Source organism: Vombatus ursinus, unplaced genomic scaffold (genome assembly GCF_900497805.2).
Source record: "Vombatus ursinus unplaced genomic scaffold, bare-nosed wombat genome assembly UNPS02014798.1, whole genome shotgun sequence".
NCBI classification, from domain to species: domain Eukaryota; kingdom Metazoa; phylum Chordata; class Mammalia; order Diprotodontia; family Vombatidae; genus Vombatus; species Vombatus ursinus.
Window position 1 is genome coordinate 80,559,116 of NW_020954576.1, and position 22,599 is coordinate 80,581,714.

Below are 22,599 nucleotides of genomic sequence, written 5' to 3' on the forward strand. Positions count from 1 at the left end.
TCATTTTTCACTGTCCTGGGTCTCTGAACCAAGTGACTTTATGGGGATAGAATTGGCTCCAGTTGGATACCAATATCCTTTACTTCTGGCTGAGTGGATCTTCTCTCTGTCTCTGTCTGTCTGTTTCTCACTCTCTCTCACTCTCTTGTAGCACAGAGGGAGTAGAGTTGAATTCTGTTGCATAGCCATGAGTAAAGTCATCCACTTTTGCTAGAGCTTAGTTGCTATAAGAAGGGATCTACCTTTTTTTTTTTTTTTTGCTGATAACCTTTGATAACCTTTTTAAGGTTTTAGATCATGGAGACAACTGAAATTATTTTATCTCTTGAACATAGTTCTGATTTTGCAGAGTTTTGAGAAATTGACCCCCTTGAGGATCAGAGAAAGTGTCTAGCTTTTCATCTTGTTTGTCACTTTAAATGTCATTTTAACCATGTCCAATTCCAAAATTGAGTTCACTCACTATACCATTATTCAATTTGTTGTTAGAGCTCAGTCCAGGTCAGTTCTGGTATGTAATTTGATTCTTTGTTCTCCCATTTAAAAAAAAGTTATCTCCACGACTTAATAAAGCCCTTGTGTGCACAGTGAGTACTCAATAAGCACTTCTTTGATTCATTCATATAAAATTAGAAAGTAGTCAATTTCCTTTACCTTGCCAAAATTTACTTTTAAGTTTTGCTGAAATAATTAAGATTCTAGAGGATATAAAAATCCAAGGCTTTAAATCTGGACACACTGTTTAAATATAGGTTTTTGTTCTCATTGCCTCTGGTTGCTATATATTTATTTATTGTTTATATATCTTATCTGAACTTTTGTTTTTTTAACGACTTCTTTCATAGTATGGCCAGTTTTTGCAAGTTCTTCAAAAAAGTTGACCTTGGAAATTTCAGAGTTAATCAGATTTGTTATATATTATCATCAGTCTCACGTTTATGCCTTCTTTTATCAAACAGGGGCCTTTCAAGCTCTCCTTTTTAAGTCTCCTACTTAATCTTGTCCTCATTGTCATCTATTTGTGACACAAATACTTCCTATTGTCTTAAAAATTTTTTATTTGTAAAGCCCTCAGCACATGATGGGTGCTCTGTAATGTTTATTTTCTTCCCTTCCTTTTCTCTCTCCTTCCCCCTTTAATGGGATACAAACCCTAGATTTGGACTCACAGTTCTAGTTTCTGTTACTTACAATGAGTTTAAGCACTTTGGTACATAAACAGAACAGAATCTAAATAAGTGTCACACTACAGTGCATTGGGAGAAAGATTTGAACAGAGTTCAAATCCAGGTTCATGAGAGAATGATTGTATGTATGCTGTAAAATTAGGATATTGGGCTAGATGATCTCTAAGCTCCTTTCAAGCTCTAAAAACAATTTTGCAATTCTGTGTACTTTCACCATTACCTTTGAGTATTATCAGTTCTCATTCCCCATTACCACTAAGGCTACCGTATCACATTTCATGAGGATTTCATCACATCCACAGGCTTTAAATAAAATTTTCTTAATGAATTAAAACAAATAAAGTTTTATTGTATATACTAAGAAATAGTTACTTTCTGGGGCCGTCCAAGTAACTCATTGTATTACCAACAGAATTTCTCTTTTACTTATTAAAGACCCCAGTTTGTTTCCAAGATGGGAAAAGATTGAGTTAATTTGGTTTTGTTTTTTAAAAGAAAACTAGTATGTTAGGGTTTTGTTTCTTTTTTTTTTAATATAAGTCACATCATATACTTTTTTGCTAATTTTGCATTAATACATTGAAATGTATGTCAGAAGTAACCTGATGTTAAAATTCTGTGTTACAAGTTAAATTGACTTTCTCTTAGGGGGAAAATACCAGTAATTAATATTTTAAAACTTTAAAACTACTACAAATTTTTTTTAACCTTGAACAATCAAAATGATCTTAAGATTCTCAACTTCTCTTGGTAGGCTTTTATGAGGTTTACTGACAAAAAGTTCTTCATTTTCTGTAGTGAATTATTTCTTCATTATTACAAAATATGTAGTATGCTTCCTTGCTACGTATTAATTGCAAAGCTGTTTCACAACCCTATGCTTCCCATGTTTGCAAAGTCCCATTTTAAAAAATATTAACATTGTATTGTTATTGGTGTATAGCAATTAAAAATTAGTAACACCATAGAAAGGTAAAGAGGTTGTTAGATATAATTAATGAGGTTCTTCTAGGAAGAACAAGAGTAAAGAAGGAATTGTAATATGACAAATTCGATGTGGGTTGGGATTGTTTCATTCTTTGTATATTTCCAGTGTCTAACTCTCTGACAAGCATTTAAGTTCTATCACCAAAGTATGTACATGCTAAATTTTTCATTTGATAAAATGTAATCAGTAATCTTATCTGCTGGATGCTGTATTCATTCTAATCGTGTCAGGATAAATCAACAAGCATTTATAAAATCCCTACTATGGTCCAGTTACTCTTCTGGGAATATGAAAGCCAAACGTCATGCAGCTTCTGCTCTCAAACTTAACATTTTATTAGAGGAGACAGGAAATATGTATTTAGTGTGGAAAGGCACTAGAGGTTGGGGGAATCAGATAAGTCTTCATATAGAAGGTTATAGGATTTGAGTTCTTTCTTGAAGTATGGGATTCTATGAGATAAAAATAATAATTAGCATTCATATAATACTTAAAGGTTTGCAAAGTGCTTCACAAATACCTTATTTCATCTACCACAGCCCTGGAGGTAAGTGCTATTATTATCTCCTCCATTTTACAAATCAGGAAACTGAGGCAAAGAAAGGTTAAGTAACTTGTTCAGGCTCAACACTTCTAGTCTGAAGTTAAATTTGAACTCAAGTCTTCCTCATTCCAGGTCCAGCACTGTATTGCTTGTGCCACATAGGAAGGGCATGCATTCCAGATGTGAATGATGGGAGGTGAATTGCTGAGTGTAAACAGAGAAAAGGTCATCAAAGAAAGATGGGTTGTCTCTGTGATTAGAGCAAGGGATGATCAATGGCAGCTAGAGTGCTTCACTGGGCATGCAAGTACCCTTGCATATCAAGGGAAGAGTAAGGAAGTCCTCTAGCACATTTGGTTATCCCCATACCCCAAACATCCCACACCTTCTGTGCTGAATTTCTGTGTAGATAACAATGGTCTGCATTGTTAGTGGGAACTTCCAAAATCCTGGGGTCACAGATGAATATAAGTTCAGAGAAAGGCTATTTTTTGGGCAAGGAAGTAAAATGATAGATAGATATCATTGTATGTAGTCCCAGGAAAAGCTCAAATACTGGTATATTAGTTGCATAAATCATCTAAGTAAGCATGTATTTCAGGCCTCTCTAGGTCCTGAGCCAAAATCCACTCTATCCAAAAGCCTACTTGTGAGTCTAAAATGATGATCAGTAGCAGTTATCTTTGTGTCACTCTACCCTGCTGAAGTAATTTAACTAATTTTTATTTTAGTGAATATATACAATTAATTAACATGTATTGATAATATGACATAATTATTTACCATATTTTCATTTTGCAAGCAATCACAGCCAGAATCACTTAAAAACCTCACTATATTGTAGGTTTACTCCTCTATTTGTAAAAACTCTATCTTGGACTACCCAGATTCATGATATTAAGTAAATTCTCTTTTCAGAAATCTTGTTCACAAGATAAAAATGAATACAGCTTTATCAGCAAAGATCTCTCCATTTCCCTTCTCTGTATTTATCATGTATTCATTCAAACATTTATTTTCTCCCATTGCATCTTCAACTGAACAATAAGAGACCACAAAAGGTCTCACAATATGTGTAATACAGTAAAACAAATTTCCAAATTGACTATATTTAAAAATATATTCTCATTCTACATTTTAATTCCATCATGAGGTCATATTAACTTTTAAGGGAATTTTTCAAAAATTGGTCCAGTGAAAAACATGATTACATTGAATTTTTTTTTTTACCAGTTTATTTGTCTGATAAATTCAAGGTCCTACTTATGATACATACATATTGGCTGTGTAGTACCAGGCAAGTAACTTAGTCCTTCAATGCTCTAAGCAACTCTGTAAGACTCTTAAGTTTCAGAGAAGGTAATGACTTCCATTATTAGAAGGAGCTTTTTCACCAAGGAGATTTGGAAGGGGAGGTACTTTTAAAATCACAGTTCTGGTCCCTGACCCTTAGCCTATAAATTGAAATCTAATCTGGATAAATAGTGATTCTCTTGCTGATGGGGGTGGAGTGGAAAGAGGGGAGAGTTCAGTACAGTTTTCAGGGGGGGCATTTTTTGTGAATAATGCATCATGTGAATGATAGGAAGTAAACTAAAATTTTTTCAAAATCATGAACTTGGTAATTTGTTTAGCTGATTATTATAGTTTAGAATTTCAGAGACTTATAAGACCTGAATTCAGATGTGGCTTCAGACACTTAGTAGCTGTATGATTCTGGACAAGGCATTTAACCTGTGTCTGCCTCAAAATGTGGATAATAATGGCATCATCCTTAAAGGGTTGTGGTAAGGATCAAATGACATAATTGTGAAGTACTTCCCTTCCTCTCTTCCCTCCCTACATCCTTCTCTCCTTCCCTTCTTACTTTCCTCCTCTGTCTGGAACTAATTCACAGACTAATTGCCTAGTCAAAATGGTGGAAAATCTTGTATTTCTAATGGAGTACCTCTGTTTGACTATTGTCCTCATTCCTTTTGTTCCATTTTCTCCCTCTCAAGTCTGTCATCAGGTAGTTTAGCATCAATATATTATAACCAATCATCAGCTTTAGTTGGTGGATTCCTGTTTTCACTTTTTTCTGTTTTTCTTTCAGGCAACTGCAGGAACAGCAGCGTCAGAAGGAAATGGAACGGGAGAGGCTGGAGCGTGAAAGAATCGAGCGAGAGAGGTTGGAGAGAGAGAGGTTAGAAAGGGAAAGACTTGAAAGGGAAAGAATGGAGCAAGAACAGCTTGAAAGAGAGCGCCAAGAACGCCTAGAACGAGAAAGGCAAGATCGGGAGAGACTTGAACGGGAGAGACAAGAAAGAGAGCGGCAAGAACAGTTAGAAAGGGAACAGTTGGAATGGGAAAGAGAGAGAAGAGTATCAAATGCTGGTAAGAAGTTTATACACTAGTCTGTTCTTTGGGACTTGACTATTTTTGGAATATTTGGCATCTCATCGTTTGAAATTAATTTGGGAATAAATAGCGAAGTAGAGAGTGTTTTAAAAATATAAATTATAAGTTTGAACATCATCTTTTTTTCTTTTATATTCCTTTTATATTGTTAAGAGATTGGAATAAGCCATATAGAAAGTTTAGTCTGGTGTTGTCCTAATTCGAATTCCTGATTTGGATATAAGATGTTATTGTGTTATAGTAGAATATTTTGGATTGGTTAAGCTGGTCATAAATTTCCAGTCTATGAAACTGCACTAGATCTTCTTGGACACCATGATATCAGAGTTAAGTATGGTGGGGAATGTAATTTGGTTTGGTACAATGTAGATTGTACCATGGTATTTCTGAAAGTTACCTCAACTTAAGAGTGAGAAATATTTTCCAGGATTGTGTTTTTAGTAAAAATCAGCATGTCATATTGTAAATCCAAAGTTGTGGCAGCCAGCTCAAGTTTAAAATAAATAGATATAGGTAAATACCAGGGATCCCAAAAGTCTTCGTACAATTTTAAACTGTTGAAGACTTTTGTGGGTGTCTCACCATACATATGTAATAAAAATTCTTAGAATTCATTGTAATACTCAGTATTTCCTGATAAAGAATAGTAATATGTTGAAATCATTTAAAATTTAGAATGCAGTGCATTTTGGAGTAACTGTATTATAGATGTAATAAGGTTTCACAAAATTAATTTTAAAAATTGTATTCTGAGATACTTTGTTTCTTAATACTGTCAGTTTTGCTGCTGTTAGCAGTGATAGCTTAGAAAACTCAAGGAATTACACATAAACATTGAGAAGAAAATTTCTCTTTGTGCAAATTTTTGCTAATTTACTGGGGTTTTTTTTTGTTTTTTTTTTTGTTTGAGAAAGAGCTTATTTTTACTTCTGTAATTTTTCTATTCTTTTGGTAGACTTCATAATGACTGTTAAGTTCAGAATTTTTAACTAAAAAAGAGAAAAGGTCTTATAGAAGGACCAGGTAAATCAATGTATAGAGATTTCAAAATTTGTTTATAAATTAAAATACTGAAAGTTGCTAAAAAGTAAAAGTAGCTGTTGATAAACTTTTCTGATAATAACTTTCACATATGCCTGAAATCCTCTGGTACTAACTATAGTCTACATTTATACATTTTGTTTGAATGCTGGTTTTGTTGCTTCATTAGCTCCCTTTTTCTCTCTCTCCTTTTTTATCCTGTCTTTTGCTGCCGCTTTCCATCTTCTGTCCAGCTCCATCTTTCGACAACTCCCTGTATAGTGCTCCACTTCCTGAATATTCCAGTTGCCAGCCTCCTTCAGCACCTCCTCCATCATATGCTAAAGTCATCTCAGCTCCAGTGTCAGATGCCACTCCTGATTATGCTGTAGTGACCTCTATACCACCTACTTCCACACCCCCTACACCACCACTACGACACTCAGCGACACGTTTTGCAACCTCTTTAGGTTCAGCCTTCCACCCCGTTCTGCCCCATTATGCTACAGTTCCTCGTCCTCTGAACAAAAACTCTCGACCTTCTTCTCCTGTGAATGCACCCCCTTCTCAGCCTCCAGCTACGAAGCCTTTTGCCTGGTCTGCTTCAAACTTTGCACCCCTCCCTCCATCACCTCCAGTTATGATTAGCAGCCCTCCAGGCAAAGCTACTGGTCCCAGGCCTGTTCTCCCTGTTTGTGTTTCTAATCCGTTGCCCCAAATGCCTCCGTCACCTACTGCACCCAATGGGCTTCCTGATTCTGTAACATATCCAGCACCTTCACCGTCTACCTCAGGTCCAGCAGCTCCACCTCTGCCACCACCACCTCCAGCACCTCCACTGCCTTCCCTTCCGCCACTGTCCCACTCTGGACCTCAAGCTTCTCCTCCTCCAAGCACCCCTATTGCCTCAACTCCCTCATCCAAGCCTAGTGTTCTCCCTTCTCCCTCTGCAGCTGCCCCTGCCTCTGTTGAGACTTCTCTAAACTCTGTGCTGGGAGACTCCTCTGCTTCTGAGCCAGCCTTGCAGGCAGCCTCTCAGCCGATCGAAACTCCAACCCAGCAGGGTAAGGCTTTCTTTTTTTGCTGCTAATTAACTAATCACTGGATATCAACAACTTTAATAATTGCCTTGAAGGATGAGGAAAATGCTTTCTTAAAATGTTACAGCTTGATGAAATGTTAAAGAGATGATCTAGTCAACTTCCATCACTACCACCCCACACTACCCTACTAGTTTACAGATAAGCAAACTTGGCTTGCCCCAAGACACAAGCAAGTAAGTGGCAGGCCTGGTACACAGATATCATGATTCCTATCCCAGTGTTATTTCCACCATGCCACACGGTAGAAATGTACTACAATGAGCTGGTAGCTGTATTAATAATGTTTTATTTAAATATAAGATGTAAATATGAATTAGGAGAATTTTTTGCATGTTGTGAATAGGTACTCATACCTGAATGTTGAAATAGCAGGTTATTCTGTATGCCATTTATTAACTTTTATATTAATTATTAGCACTTAATTCCCAATTTGTCTGTGCACATTAAAATAAAATTTGGAGGTTTTATATATTATAAAAATAACCTGTAATGTGAACCAGAAGGCAGGCTTTTGTGGGTTTATATGACTGAATAGATCTAGTCTTTAGTTATACCACTGAAGTGCCACTGCCCCCATTTACATTTGCATGTTTCATATATATGCTTGTATTTTTAAAGTCCTGTATAAAGTTATAAACTATGAAACTTGCTCCCTATGGTTTTTGTAAGAAAAATTATAGATATATCCATTAGATATAAAAATAAAGCTGTCATAGATTAGAATATTTTTAGTTGTGAAGTATATCAAAAAGGCAGCATGACATAGTTGTTCCAGAGCTAACTTCAGAGCCAAGACAACCTGAGTTCACATTCTGCTTCTGATTTATCATGGTTATTTGACCTTGGACAAGTTGCTTCACCACTCCCCTGCTCTGGCTACGAGCTGTAAGTAAGGTGCTGAAATAAAAAGTCATAGAGGGAGCGTCCTCAGCAGGTTCCCTCTGCCCGTGAAATCACACATCCAGGGTCTGTCTCTGTCCCTGTCCCTGCAAAGTATATTAAGTAAATTCAAAATGTTTGTTGACCTAAATTGTTAAGTAGGTTTGCAGTGAAGATACTTACAGTAAAATTTTAGTTTCAAAATTCAGCTTCATAGCATGAGTTTGAAAATGCCTATGAAAAGCAAGCAACTTGCATTCCTGTGTCTTTTGTGACATGCGTATATTTATTTTGATTAGTTTATTCATTAATGTCTTTAAAACACATAGGCAGTGCTGTGCAGTCAATCTAATCAACCCTGTATCCTGTCATGGACAAGAATATTTGTCCCGTCACCAAAAGCATGCTTTGAGTGAGGGTACATTTGCTCTCCATGTCAGCTTCAGAAAGTTAGGGATCTACCCCAGACTTACCTGATTTCCTCAATGTGTTATGTATTGACCCATGAATTTATCTTACATTTCATTATAGTATTCCCTTATAACCTGTTGGAAGCAATGATATCCACAAATTTATCATTAATTGTATAAATTATAACTTGTCAATTATCTTAAAATTATCTTAAAAAATGCCTCTTTAGATCTGAAGGAACATTATTATAATCTTGTACTCTGTGATTATATGCCTAGGTGCCCTGTCAATATGCTTCATGATTTTATAAACTTAAAATGTCACTTTACTAGCTGTGTGACCCTGGGCAAGTCACTTAACCCCAATTGCCTTTAAAAAAAAAAAGTCACTTTAACCCTGTTCTTTCAGACAGAAAAGTCTTTTTTAAAAAATTAATCTTTACACTCATCCCTTTGTCTAATTTATTTGTTGTTGTTGTTGTTGTTGTATGTTGTTGTTAAATAATCATTAGCAGCTTCTTTACAGATTCAGATGATTCTTATTGCTCATTTCAGACATTTAGATTAGGGCTATGTGAGACAGCCATAATGTTTGATTTGGTTCCAAAATGTTGGGTTCTGTTTGCTCTGTTTTTAGTTTTCTTATGGAACATTGAAAAGAAGCAGGAAGTATTTGAGGCCAGATGATACTTTGGGTAGTCAAAAATTAGTTGCTGGGGCATTCCATATTGTGTTTTAGGTGTCCACTGTGTTTTTCACCCTAGATGTGCGTGTAGTTAGGCTGGAAGGGAGATGGGGAAGTTTGTCTTTAAGAACAAGACTTCAAGTCGCAGTCTTTGTTGCTTCAGCAACAGTGAGGTTGTAGCACGTGGCCATTAAAGCACTATTCCTCTTATTAAATCCCTAGTAAATCCTCAGTAACTTACATTTAAATAAATGATAAACAGCTATATTGAGTTTGTGTAGAATCAAATAAAGGATACTGTGCTTCCCTAGGACTACTGGTCTCAGTCATGAATTCACTCCCAAGGTTTGAGCCTGAGTCTTCTTGACCACATTGTTGTAAGAACACCGCCAAAGCAATGACATGACAACCCGTTTGCTTTACTGTGTAGCTTTCATCAGGTCATTTTGGTTATCTGTATAACACTCTTACCTCCAATATGAAAACTGGCTAAAAAAATCGTTTTGGATGCTTCTGTAGATAGTTTGAGTTTAGATGCTACTGTCTGCAACTCACTGGTAGTTTTTATTTTTGACATCAGATAGACATATCTTTTTTAAAATTCTCATTCACAAAATGTTTATTTAGATAACTTCTTTTGTATTAGTATTATTGAGAGTCTGCTTCATGTAATAAAAGTTTTTGACCATTAATAAAGGCTTTTCCTAATTATAACATTGAACACGTATGATAATTTAATTTGTGTCATTTCAGTTTTTATTACATTCTAGACATTTGCAAATAACGTTTCTTATTAACCTTCTTACTTATATCCTTTTGTAATATTTCTTTTTATTAGGGGTTGTCCTGGGACCACCTGCACCTCCTCCCCCTCCACCACTTCCGCCTGGTCCAGCCCAGACTTCAGGAGCTCTCCCACCTCCCCCTGGTCCCCCACCCCCGCCCCCACTTCCATCTTCTGGGCCACCTCCTCCACCGCCTCCACCACCCCTTCCTAATCAAATGCCCCTTCCTGTTCCTCTACCACCCCCTGCCCCTCCACTTCCTGCCTCAGGATTTTCTGTGGCATACATATCAGAAGACAATCGCCCTCTAACTGGACTTGCAGCTGCAATTGCTGGAGCCAAACTTAGGAAAGTTTCACGGGTAAATGCATCTCCAAGTTCCCCCCCCCCTTATTATCAGACACTGTTTGTTATTCATAAATAATTATGTCAAATAACTGAATTTGTGTATAAGGAATGATTCCAGTAGTTGTCAAGAGTCACTGATGCCTCGCTCTACTTGTTAAACAGTGTCCAAAATACACTTGATTCTGATGTGCTGTTGTTAAATATTGTCACTTGTTCTGTTTTGGAACTAGATCATGAACAAATGTAACACTTAGAAATTTGTTATATACCTGTATGTATGTATGTATTTTCATTAAGATTGAGGACTCCTCTAGTCCAAGTGGAGGAAGTGCCATTGGAGTGAATTCGACTTCAGCTAAAACAGACACAGGTCGCGGAAATGGACCACTTCCTTTAGGTGGTAGTGGCTTAATGGAAGAAATGAGCGCCCTGCTGGCCAGGAGGTAAGTTGAGAACTTGATTATTTAATGCCAGTGACTAGAATAGAGAATTTGAAAATGAGACTTATTACAATTACTATTTTTTACTGGATAGAACCTCCTTTATTTGAGAGAGAATGTTCTTTATATTAAGAGATGGATGATTTTGTTTGGTTTTGGTTCATTCTAGAAGAAGAATTGCTGAAAAGGGATCAACAATAGAAACAGAACCAAAAGAGGATAAAACTGTAAGTTGGTTAACATTTTGTCTTAATACCTGAAATCAAGAAAATAGTGTAGTTAAAGGAGTCATCTTAAAGATAATTTAATATGAATCAATTAGAAATTGATTTTCTCAAATTCTGTTTGTTTTTTAATATGTCAGTATTTTAAATGTTGAATATTATTTCTTAATTCTTGTTAAATTTATAATGGATGGTCAGCTGTCTAGTGTTAATTGTCAGTGTGACATAAAAACAGAGGATTGAGAATCTCAAACTTCAGTTCTACCATTGTTTAGCAATGGTGGTCAAGTCATTTAACCTTCCTCTGCTTCAGTTCCTTTATCTTACTTAGCATTAATGCTAAAACTACCTTAGCTCTGCCTCTTGTATTTGACTTTGCCACCATTGGAGTCAGATAATTAGGTCTGAACCAAAGCCATGAGAACACATAGGAGGAGAAGAGGAAGAATGTAGAAATAGGACTAAGAGATAATGAGGCCCAACAGAAATAAAGGAAAGACAAGATGAAAAGAGACAAGTGAGAAGAAAGTAAAGTGTAATCAGAGGATTTTTAAAGGCTATGTTTTCAGTAGATTTGATAAGTGATATACGCTGTCCATTTTATTCAGGAAGATGCAGAACCTTCAGCTTCTAAGACCTCTTCAACAAGCACACCTGGTAAGTGCCAGTTAAATATCTCGATTTCTTCGATGTCTTTGAAACCTTATGCAGCTGACATGTTGACTGGTTAGGGATGGGACAAGGTAACAAAGATTTCCAAATTAAAACCTCAAAAGAAAAAGAAAGTTGTGATTTATATCTGTTCGCTTGACTCCAAATAGAAACTATAGAAATAAACTTTTGAGCTTGAGACTAAAAATTCATCTTAAGAAAGGTTTTCATTTCCTTTTCATCTACCTAGTTATCAGCAAAGTGGTTATTAAAGAGTTGACTATGCAGGAAACATTAGTCTGAATATTTACGTTTGGATTGAAGATTGGCTTTTAACATTTCTCTCTTCCAACCCATCACTCCCTCTTTACTACCTATTTAGATTCTATACTTCAAGACCCCATTGAAGTTTTAACTCCCATGAAGCATTCTCTAAATATCCTAGCTCAATGGTCTCAAATTAAAAATTGACTGTTTTAAGTTTAAGCACCCATCCATTTATACTACTATCTAAATCTTTACTGCATAAAATTTCAGGAAGTTCTTTGCAAAGCTATATTCACCAAGAGATGTCTTGGTTTTAGATCTTTACTCTTGGCTATAGTATACTATGTCTAATATCCCACTTATTTTACCCTACCAAAAAAGGCAAATCTTCTTGTGATGATGAGAACATTGGGTTTAGAATCAGAGAACCTGGATTCAAATCCTCCCTCTGCTACTTGCTACCTTTGTGACTTTGGTGAAATCACTTCTACCTCCCACCCCCATAAAATGAAGAATAATATAAGTATTATTCTTTTAAGCACAAGATATGGAATTAAAGCCATAAATTACACTTAAAAACTGAGAATTATACTTGGGAGTTTATGTTAAAATAATCTTATTTTTGCTAAGTATATGATGTTGTGAAATGAAGTCTGGTATTACTTGTATTTAATGAAGTCATACTGACTTTTAATGATCATTACCTCCTTTTCTAATTGCTCACAAAGCATCCCTTTAACACTGTGTTCTAGAATTTTGCCAGGAGTTCAGGTAAACTGGCTTATACTTTTCAAACTACACATTTTTCTTTTTCTTGAAAATTGGGACATTTCCTCTTCTTCAACCCTATGTGACCTATCGTGTTCTCCAAGGTCATTTGAAGATTGTCAACAGTGACTCTAATCGCATCTACCAGTTCTTTCAGTATCTTAAATGTAGTTTTTCTGGGTCTAATGACTTGAGCTTATTGAGGGCAACAGGATACTGTCTTCTCACTTCTCTTGACTTTCTTTGCTAACCCATTTTGTGATCTATCCTTCCTAATCCACAGATCATATTCCTTAGAAAACAGAAACAGAATAATTGTTGAGTAGTGCCACCATTCATGTTCACTACTGTGCCCCCTACTCAGTGTTATTTCTGTCCTTTCTTTGATTCTCCTCTTCCCAACTCCCATGTACATAGTAAAAGCAAATAAAAAAAAATTTTTTTTCTAGCATTTATTGCCAGTCTCACTTCATTCTAGCTCATAGTACTTCTGGCGTAATTCTTCCCAAAATCTCTTATCTTTTTGTCTTCATCCTCATTAATTGTCTTTCTGTCTAATACCATTTTTTAAAAAATCTGAATTGCCTGATGAATTTCCTGTACATCCATATTAGCAATTCTCCCCTTTTCACTAAAATAAATTCTCCTTGTTTGTTCAGAATTTTATTCTTGAGAGCTTTTTAACAGACTTCTCCATGAAATTTTCTCTTACAAATCTAAGACATATCAGATTATGTCTGGCTTTCCTTTCTTCTATCACATTCTATAATACAATGATTACTTACCCTTTAGGTTCCTGACATTTCTAAACACCTAATTCCTCCAACTCATTACTTGAGGTGAGGAGTTCCTACCCCACCATCTTTGTGCTTCCAGCAAGACCCTTAGCCCAATTCTCTCTCCATTTCTGGGTTCCCTTATTTCTAACCCCCTCAACCCTACTCCTCCAGTATCCTCCACATCTGTCCATCCCTTCCACTACGCCCTGTGGAATGCCTGCTCCATAATTAACAAACTTTCTTTTCTTTCATCTTAGACCTTTACCTTTCTCACTTCTTCCAACTTCTGGGACTCATTGAGATCTGCCCTCCTCCTGATGACATTATTTCCCTTTCTAGCACAAGCTTCATTTTCTCTCATCTTCAGCGCCACCCCCCACCCCCTCAAGCTTCACTGGTCATATTGAGGGAGTCACAATATTCCTTGTTCCCAGTTGATACTTCCAGACTCTCCCAATAACTCTTAGCAACTTCTTCTCATTAAGAATGTCTAAATATCTCGACCTTGGTGGCCATTATCTAACTTGTCCCAAGTCATTCTCCCTTCTTTCTCAGTGAATTCAGTTGCTAGTTACCTGTCTTTCTCTCTCCACTCTGACTCCTGCCTTCATATTAGGGTTCTTCAACATACATATTCATTTTCCCTCAAATACTTTATTTCCTAGTTCCTAATCTACTGAATTTCCATTAATTGCTCTTCTTTTCCACCTCATCTACACACAGAAATGATCCTAACCTTGATCTTGATCTTGCCATCACTTATAAATGTTCTGCTTCTATGTTCATGAATTCTAAGATTCCTTTCTCTCATCATTGTCTTTTGTCATTTGATCTTTCCCTGTGCCTGGCAAACCCTAACCATAACAGGCTGTTCTCTTTTCTGGTCCCAGTTTTAACCCCTTGGTGAACCAGTTCAACCCTGCACCATTCCCTGCTCTCAAATCCCACCCCTCCCCCCAGTCTAGTCACCAATCATAATTTGTTAAATGTCAACCCTGAATTACTTTCAGCATCTACTTCCTTTACTTCTCTACACATGCTCCTGAATGGAGATGGAGGAAGTCACAAAATTGTGCTAATTAAGTTCACTATAAATTTTGTTCTTTAATCTTAGCTAGACCTTGATTACAGCAAGACAAACCTTCACTTCTTCCTAATTGATTCTTTGTCTCACCTTCCACAGTGGCTGTTCCACACATTCTTATCGTCTCAAGCCTCTCATGGCACTCCTTACTCCTACCTTCTCAGTTTAGGACCTTACTTCATACTTCACCTGGAATGGGGTGGGGGTGGGGGTGGAAATTTGAGGCCTTCCCTGTCTTCCACTTCTATCTTTCCTCTTTTAATTATTTTCTATTAATCTTGCATGTGGCTTGCTTGTTTGTTTTCTCCCCCATTAGATTTTGAGCTCCTTGAGGGTAGGTACTATCTGTTGCCTCTTTTTATAATCCCCAAACTTAGCACCGTGCTTGGTTTAAGGCACTTAATAAATACTTATTGATTGACTGACTCCTCATCTTGCATCCCCTTGACGTCATAGCCCATTATTCCTCCTTCCCTTCAGTCTCTAATGAAAAAGTCTTGTGCATAAAATCCTTTGTCTTGTTCCCTCTTGTCTTAAGCAGACTGTGCCTGTCACCATGCCCATTGTCTTCTGATCTTCAATCTCTCTCCATTTAGTGGCTCTTTACCTGACATCAACAAGCGTGTCTGTGGCTCTCCCAGCCTCAAAAAAATTGGCACTTGATTCTAACATCCTTGGTAGCTATTGTTCTGTCTCTCCTTGATGTTTCTGGTAACTTTTTTGAAAAACTCATCTTTACTTTTCTTCACCACTTTCTTGTAAACCTTGTGCTATACAGCTTTGAAATTTAACATTCAACTTGAATTGCTCTCCAATATAACTAATGATCTGTTAATTACTAAATCTAAGACTTTTCTTAAGCCTCACCCTTCATGAGCTCTTTACAGCATTTGACGCTGTTGAGTACCTTCACCTCCTTGCTGCTTCTCAGTTTCCTTTTCTGGATCTTTATCCTTGTCACAGTTCTTCAGTGAGGATATCTCCCAAGGCTTGGTCCCAGATCCTTGGTTTTTTTTTCCTTCTCTTCATATTATCTCTCCGTATGGTGCCTAAATCTATTTAGTCCTGGTTTTCTTTCTCCATAGCATCCCTCATTTACATTTCCTTTTCTCCATTCACATTCCCATTACTCCAATTTATGTCCTTATAAACCTCTTGCTGTATTATTCCAATAGCTTCTTGATTGGTCTCCTTGCCTCATCTCTCCCCACTTCAGTCTGTCCTCCACAGGGTTGCCAAAGTGTTGGTCTGATTGTGGTCCCCCCTATACTCACATCTCAACCCTGCCCTACCTCAGCTCTGTAAATTCCACTGGCTCCCTACTACCTCTGGGATCAAGTATAAAATTCTCTGTTGACATTTAAGGGTCTTCACATGCTGGCTTTTCCTTCTTTTCTAGTATTCTCATACTTTACTTCCCTCCACTCTCTTGAACAATGATACTGTCCTACTAGCTCCTCCTCACACACTTATTTCCTGTCTCTGCACCTTTGTCCTGACCATACCTCAGGCCTGAATTGCTCTCTTCCAAGACTAGGTTCAAATGCCACTTGCTGCAGGAGATTTTTCCTTCTCCCTCCATCCACTTGAGCCTTGTCTTTTATCTACACTGTTTTGAGCACACTTATTTATAAATTCGCATGTTGTCTTCCCCATTAGTACATAAGCTTCTAGGGGGCAGTGACATTTTAATAACTGTATTTCAATATAATCGTTTTCCTTTGTAATTATATATGTGTGTGTGTGTGTGTGTGTTTATTATGCATTTAAAAACATCTTATTCTAAGAAAGGATCTGTGACCCAAAAATTAAGAACCCCTACTCTAAAGCTGATTTTAGTTCTCCATCCAACATCAATTTTAAGTTTGGATTCATTTTTTTGGTCTTACTGTTGAGCAATGTACATTTTGGGTCAGTTAACTTAAGTCATTGATGGCATAAAATATTTTCAATTGAGATAAGCATCAGTTTTTGAATTGAGCAACAATTAGAGCTTAATTAATTTGATATCTGCATCAGCAGGAGAACAACATTACAGCAGGTCTCAATATTCTCCATCTTTAGTGGGATGACAACCCCTTTTATTATACTTTATTCAAATACTGTTCTGATAAAAGTAACTAGAACTATCTGTATAGTTGAAAAGATTCAAGAAAATTGTAGCTGTGTATGGTAAAACCAATAAAAATAACTTTAAAAATTTTAACAGATATATGTTGTATCCATTGTCACACTTAATTTATTCTGATTTCTAGTCTTAAATGGGAACAGCAAAATAATCAATAGGATCATAGGATTTAAAGGGAGAGGAACCTTATGAAAGAATCTTCCAACTCCTTGATTTTACAGATAGGAAAATTTTGTTATAAGTCTTAATCAAAATGGAAATCTTGCCTTTTGACTTATGTCAAATTAAAACATGGTTTTCATTTTTGCATAAATATGATAAGTAATTTGTATTTAAAATTTTTAAATGTTTCTGAAAACTTAAGTGTTTTATATTTTGGTTGTGTGTCTCTTTCCTTTTTAAAGAACCAACAAGAAAACCTTGGGAGAGAACTAATACAATGAACGGCAGCAAGTCACCTGTTATCTCCAGGTACCATTATTTGTATAAGTGACGGTTTAAAAATGGCATGTGATACTGCCTGAGAAATTTTAAAAGTAGTTTTGTAAAAACTTCTGTTTAAAACATGAAAGCCTTTTAGATTAAATAGATTTTAGTGATGTGGATAATGAGAGGAAAGCAATCAATTGATACTTATCGCAGAAGTTAGTCTGTTACTTCATTTTATATACCACACAAATGCTTATTTTCATCATTTCCTCTCTCTCCCCTCACCTTCCAAAAATTGACATTCTTTTTCTGTGGGATTCTAGCTAGTAGCATCCTGCAGCTTTCATCCTGAAAGAATGAAATTCCCTTGGCTGTAATGGAGTTCTAGTTCTATTACCTCTGTCAGAAAACAGAATTCCTTGAAAGATATTATTCTTTCACAAAATGCTTTGTTGTAGCCTTTCTGTATGTATACTCTTGAGCTTTTTGCCTAATTTTACTCCAGGTTAGACACACTTGACTTCTGAATTTAGAAATCTAGGCAATAGGAAAGTATAAGTCAGATATCTTGAAATCTTCATGAATCTGGTACATGTTAAGCCTGGACCCATATTTTTATTTGGCTTTTTTTGTAAGTGGTTTCTTTTGCAAGAGGCAGGTTGATATTATTGTCTGACACAATTATTGAAGTTCTCAGAAACCTTACATTATTTTATTCTGAGTAAAATGCTTTTGCCCAAATTTTTTTTGTTTTAAGTCTCTGCATCATAATTAATCAGCATATTCATTATATTTGTATGACTGTCAGATGGTATCCTTATTTTATTAAGAATATCAAGATCTGGTTCCATGTCACGTAGCAAATCTTGGTGTTGTAAATCTTTTTAGTATACAATCTTAGTACATTTATGTTTTCTGAGATATTTTAAGGTGCCTACATATAAGTATAGTAATTAAAAGGTCAGGTATTATAAAATTCCTACCCAGTGCTAGAAACTGTTCCACTTGTTTTCCAGGTGTCTTATTGAAGTATTTTCTAGATAATTTATATGCTTTTTGTAATAATGTGTAAGTCTAGTGGGATTTTCTTGATTTCAAGAAAATGGAGTGATCTTTTAAAAGACAACGCCAAAAGGCTATCAGTTGTCAAACTGTATCCTGATTATTGGTTTTGAAAGTATGATCATAGTACTTTTGAGACATGTGTTGCTAGATTGCATGCCAGAGAATGAGCTGTCCTAAGTCAGTAGAGGACCACTTCTGTGGATTCATCTGATGTGGGTGAAGTCCTCTCTCCCCATGTGTGGGACTGGAGGTTTCCAGGCAGTCCATCTTCTTGATTTTCATAGGCAGCACAGGGCCTTGTGTGCATACTTGAGTTTTTCTTCCAGGAAGCTTAGTTATTTCTACTTAATTCTTTGTGAAATGCTAGGATTGACAAATACAGTCAAAGGACATTAAGGTAATTATTTTGCTTGAAATTGAGCATAATTTGATTCCTATGAGATCTAGGATGGGGCATTGAAAGTTGCCCCTCTGATCTCAGTGAGTGGGGTAACTAGGTTCATGAAGCAAAAGAAAAATTTATTTTCATACATTTTTGACAGTATGTAGAATGTTTATTTTAAAGTCTTGATAGATGCTTTAAAAATTTACCATTTAGAGAAGTTTATTATAGTTTTTTAATTGGATATGTTAACATGTGAGACATGATCCAGAAATGAAATTTAGCTGTAATGCAAATAGGAACTTTGCAAATATGTGTTGTATTGAATTAGATTATTCCTTTTCCTACGTTTCATACACACACACACACATACACACACATGCACAATTATGTGTGCATTCATGTATAATGTAGTGGTAAAAAATTCTGGCCGCTAACATAATGACTTATATTTTCTCACAGAACCCCTGTAAAGTAGGTAGTACAGTTACTATATGCCTCATTTTACAGATTAGGAAACTGATGGCTAAGAAAGGTCCTCTGCCACTAGAATTACAGGACTAGTGTTGTATATTGTTTTGTTTTGTTTCTTAAGATTGTTCTACTGACTTGAGAGATGTCCTGGTAGGAAATAGATTTAATTAAAAGGTGTTTTCAGCTGTTAATAGATTTGGGGCCTTCATTTTTTTTCTTTTTCTTAAATTTTCCTTTGGAAAATCAGGATTTTCTTTTTCCTGGCATAGTGGAAGAATGTGCTATATTTGGGAGCTAGGAGAAGCCCAAGTTCAGGTTCTGTTTTTGGCTATAGACCCATGGCTTTTAGGCCAGTCTGCCAGCCTATATTTCCTTCTCACCTATAACATACCTATAGCACAGTTGTAAAGGGGGATTAAGTTCTAAAGTCAGCGTGTAAAGCTAGTCAAAAAGTTACCTTTGAAATGACTTTGAATCACCCATAAAGTACAAAATAATATCTTTAAAGCTGCAATTGGGAAGGGGGTTAGGATCTTTTTAAAAGAAGTCAGTCTGTATCAGACAGTAGAGGGATCCAAGGTCATTGCTGTGGAAATAATTAAATATGAATTTTATTTTTTGAGATGTCCTTCTTAGTAAACAATCAGGCAGCAGGCTAGAATCAGGACTTCTACTCAGAGATGAAAGCTGTGAGGAATGGCTTCATACATGAATTTGATTCTATTCAAGGATGCTAACTGCCTCATAATTATTTCTTCTTCAGCGACACAGCAGGGGCTTTCTAGCTGGCCAGAGTCATTAGGAAGGCCAGCTCTGGTTTTTCCTCTCAGTAGCATCACTAGTCTGAAAAGACTTTCCATGGCAGTGATGAAAAGAGGGATCTAGAGTCATACCCCACACAGCAAAGTACACTGGGAGCAAAACAGGAGAACTAATACTGGCTAGGGGTTCTGCAGATGAGCATTTCCCATGCCCTTTGGAGCATGTGCTCATTGAGTAGATGGATTCCCTAGACTATTGTTGCTCTCTCCCACCCATTATTCTCCCCACCCTTTCCCTCTTCCACCTCCCTTCCTTTTCCTCCCATTCCCCACTTTGTTCTCTCTTACCTTCCCGCCCCTTTACACAAGTAGTTCATGAACACATAATGCTGTTCCATTATGCTTAATTTCTGAGGATCAAATGAGATAATGTAGGTAAAGTGCTGTGTAAACCTGAGAGAACCATATGAATGTCAGCTATTACATATATAATTGCATCTCATCTTTTTGAAGTACAGGGAAATAGTGACCTTTTTCATGTGTGTGTGTATGTGTGTATAAGGTAATTTAACATGTTACCTAGGCCTCCCTTTTTTCCACGTACATTAAACCAGAATGTTAACCAACAATAGTAAAAATTGAAGGGAAAAAATGCTTTAGAATAAAACTGCTTTTACTTTGTTGACTTGAGTTTAAGGTCCCTGAAACAACTTACAGATTCTTTGATACATAGTCATTCACTTGATTTTTATCAAGTGTTTTACTTAGTGATATGTTCAGAATGTGATGAAAATGGGACCTGTGCCTTTTGTTACAGATAATTTTGCCTCATTGAATTCATGTTTAAAGGATTCTTGACTGGTACTTTAAAGTGTAGAGCTTTGTACTTAATTATTTGGAAAGATCTATCTGTAAACAGCTTTTATTTTGGTTGATCTATGGTGGTGTTAGGTTGCTTTCTTAGGGCAATGTGCCATTAAGATAATCTCTACATCAGAATTTTTTGCCTTACTAAAATTGAAAAATGAGTAGATTTTCTTCAATGTTTATAAAAATTTTTAAAGTTCTGATTTTTGTTGAAAGGCTGTATTAAAGTTATTGCCTTCTGTTACTTCTTACTTTATTTGATATAACTTGCAAAAAGCAAGACCTGTAAAACAGTACCATAACAAAAACTTTCAGAACATACTATTGTATACCTTTTTAAATGGTTTTTCCCCTTCATAGACGGGATTCTCCAAGGAAAAATCAGATTGTTTTTGACAACAGGTCCTATGATTCATTACACAGGTATCATCCTGATGTGACTTTGTGATTTGAGACCCATTAATAACATGTATTCAGGATAGGGCTGAGCTTTTTTTACATGGATTGGTAATCACCACAAAAAAAAAATTATCAAGTTTGACTTTATAACTTTTTTAAAAATTCATTTTTAAGAGTGGTAGAGCTCAAAAGCTTAATTAAAAATTTTTAGTTGTATTTCTTCCCCTGTAATCAGCCTCGCTGATGAATAAGCTGCTATGTTGTGCTAGTAATTTCAGCATAGTCAAACCAGTGCATCCGTATTCATATCTCACACTACTTATAATTCCAGGAGAATTATTTAAAAGTGTATATTTTGGCCCACTTTCTTTCTATATGTAGCGAAGACTCTAGTTTGAGAATGGTTCCGTAGGGACTTAGTCAGGAAAACCAAAGCCTCATGAATCAGATGACTTAGTGCTCTTAGCCCTTCTTTTGAGCAATGATGGAGGTATTTCTTACAACTGCTTTCCCTAAAGTGTTGTCACTAGCAATACATATCTGAAGCTGTTTTTTTTATAATGGATATCATTTACGTGGGAAACTAAGCCAGAAATCTTAAGAAGAGGGCTATCAAAATTAAATGAACTTTGTTAGTATTAATGAGAAATGCATTACTACATTTATAGAATAACTTCAGAAGTTGAATGCAGGCCAGTATTTGATATATTTACTTTTTGATGAGAATCTCAATTTCTGAGTTGTTTAGTGGTAAATACAGTGTCTTAATTTAGCAGTTGAACATTACACACTAAATTCTGAATTGGCTTATTTCATTTGACCCATTTTAAATAATAGAGACGAATGTTTAATTCACGTTTTGTCTTTTGATGATGAATTATTTTGCTTTTAATGGCTCACAGAGATCATTGAACTTTGAAAGATAGCTTAATCTCTCTTTAACTGATTCTAGCAACAGATTGCACTCCTCCTAGGTGTAATAGCATAAAGAGTTTATGGGAGACTACCCTGACACATCTCTTCCCTTCCCATAAAATGGGAATAATCCCTGAAACCTAACAGTTATTTTTTCCTTTGTTCTCATGCAAGTGAAGGTAAGAATCCGGCACCTGAGAACAGCTAATTTAGTCACATTATTGGACATATTTTTTCTTTGTTTAAAACATTTACCAAAGCTATTGAGAACAGATATTTGAAACCATTTTGTGGCATTAGATGGCATTTAAAGTGTTCTGTAGTCAAATTCACACATTTTGTGATACTATTAAAATGATTTTCCAGTAATTTTTGGTAATAAAGACCAGTGGTAGTTTTTTCTTATTAAGCGATGTGCTTTAATATATAATTTTTTAACTTAGTTCTGATTACATCTAATTTGCTAGCCTCAAATGGAATTTTAAATGTGCATAGTAAAGTGCATTTAACATTTAGTCATTGTTAAGTAAATAAATGTTCACTCCATTCTTCACTAGCCCATTTCCCTAAAAAAATTGTTTGATAACTTTGGTTGAAACATTTTTTTTCCAAAAAGT

The 22,599-nt window shown here is 35.9% G+C and overlaps 1 protein-coding gene across 7 annotated transcripts in view; it reads left to right on the top strand.

The window, feature by feature from the left end:
• The window catches only part of LOC114049815 (protein enabled homolog), a 132,594-nt gene that overhangs the window by 104,013 nt on the left and 5,982 nt on the right, over nt 1-22,599 (top strand). For 2 of the 7 annotated variants that reach the window (XM_027871227.1, XM_027871228.1), the window contains 8 exons: nt 4,815-5,095; nt 6,394-7,203; nt 10,055-10,362; nt 10,647-10,792; nt 10,959-11,016; nt 11,622-11,670; nt 17,095-17,161; nt 21,029-21,091. In XM_027871227.1, coding sequence (XP_027727028.1) covers nt 4,815-5,095; nt 6,394-7,203; nt 10,055-10,362; nt 10,647-10,792; nt 10,959-11,016; nt 11,622-11,670; nt 17,095-17,161; nt 21,029-21,091 — 1,782 coding nt within the window. The remainder of the gene's footprint in view (nt 1-4,814; nt 5,096-6,393; nt 7,204-10,054; nt 10,363-10,646; nt 10,793-10,958; nt 11,017-11,621; nt 11,671-17,094; nt 17,162-21,028; nt 21,092-22,599) is intronic. The other 5 variants (XM_027871231.1, XM_027871232.1, XM_027871229.1 and 2 more) reach the window with 3 other exon arrangements.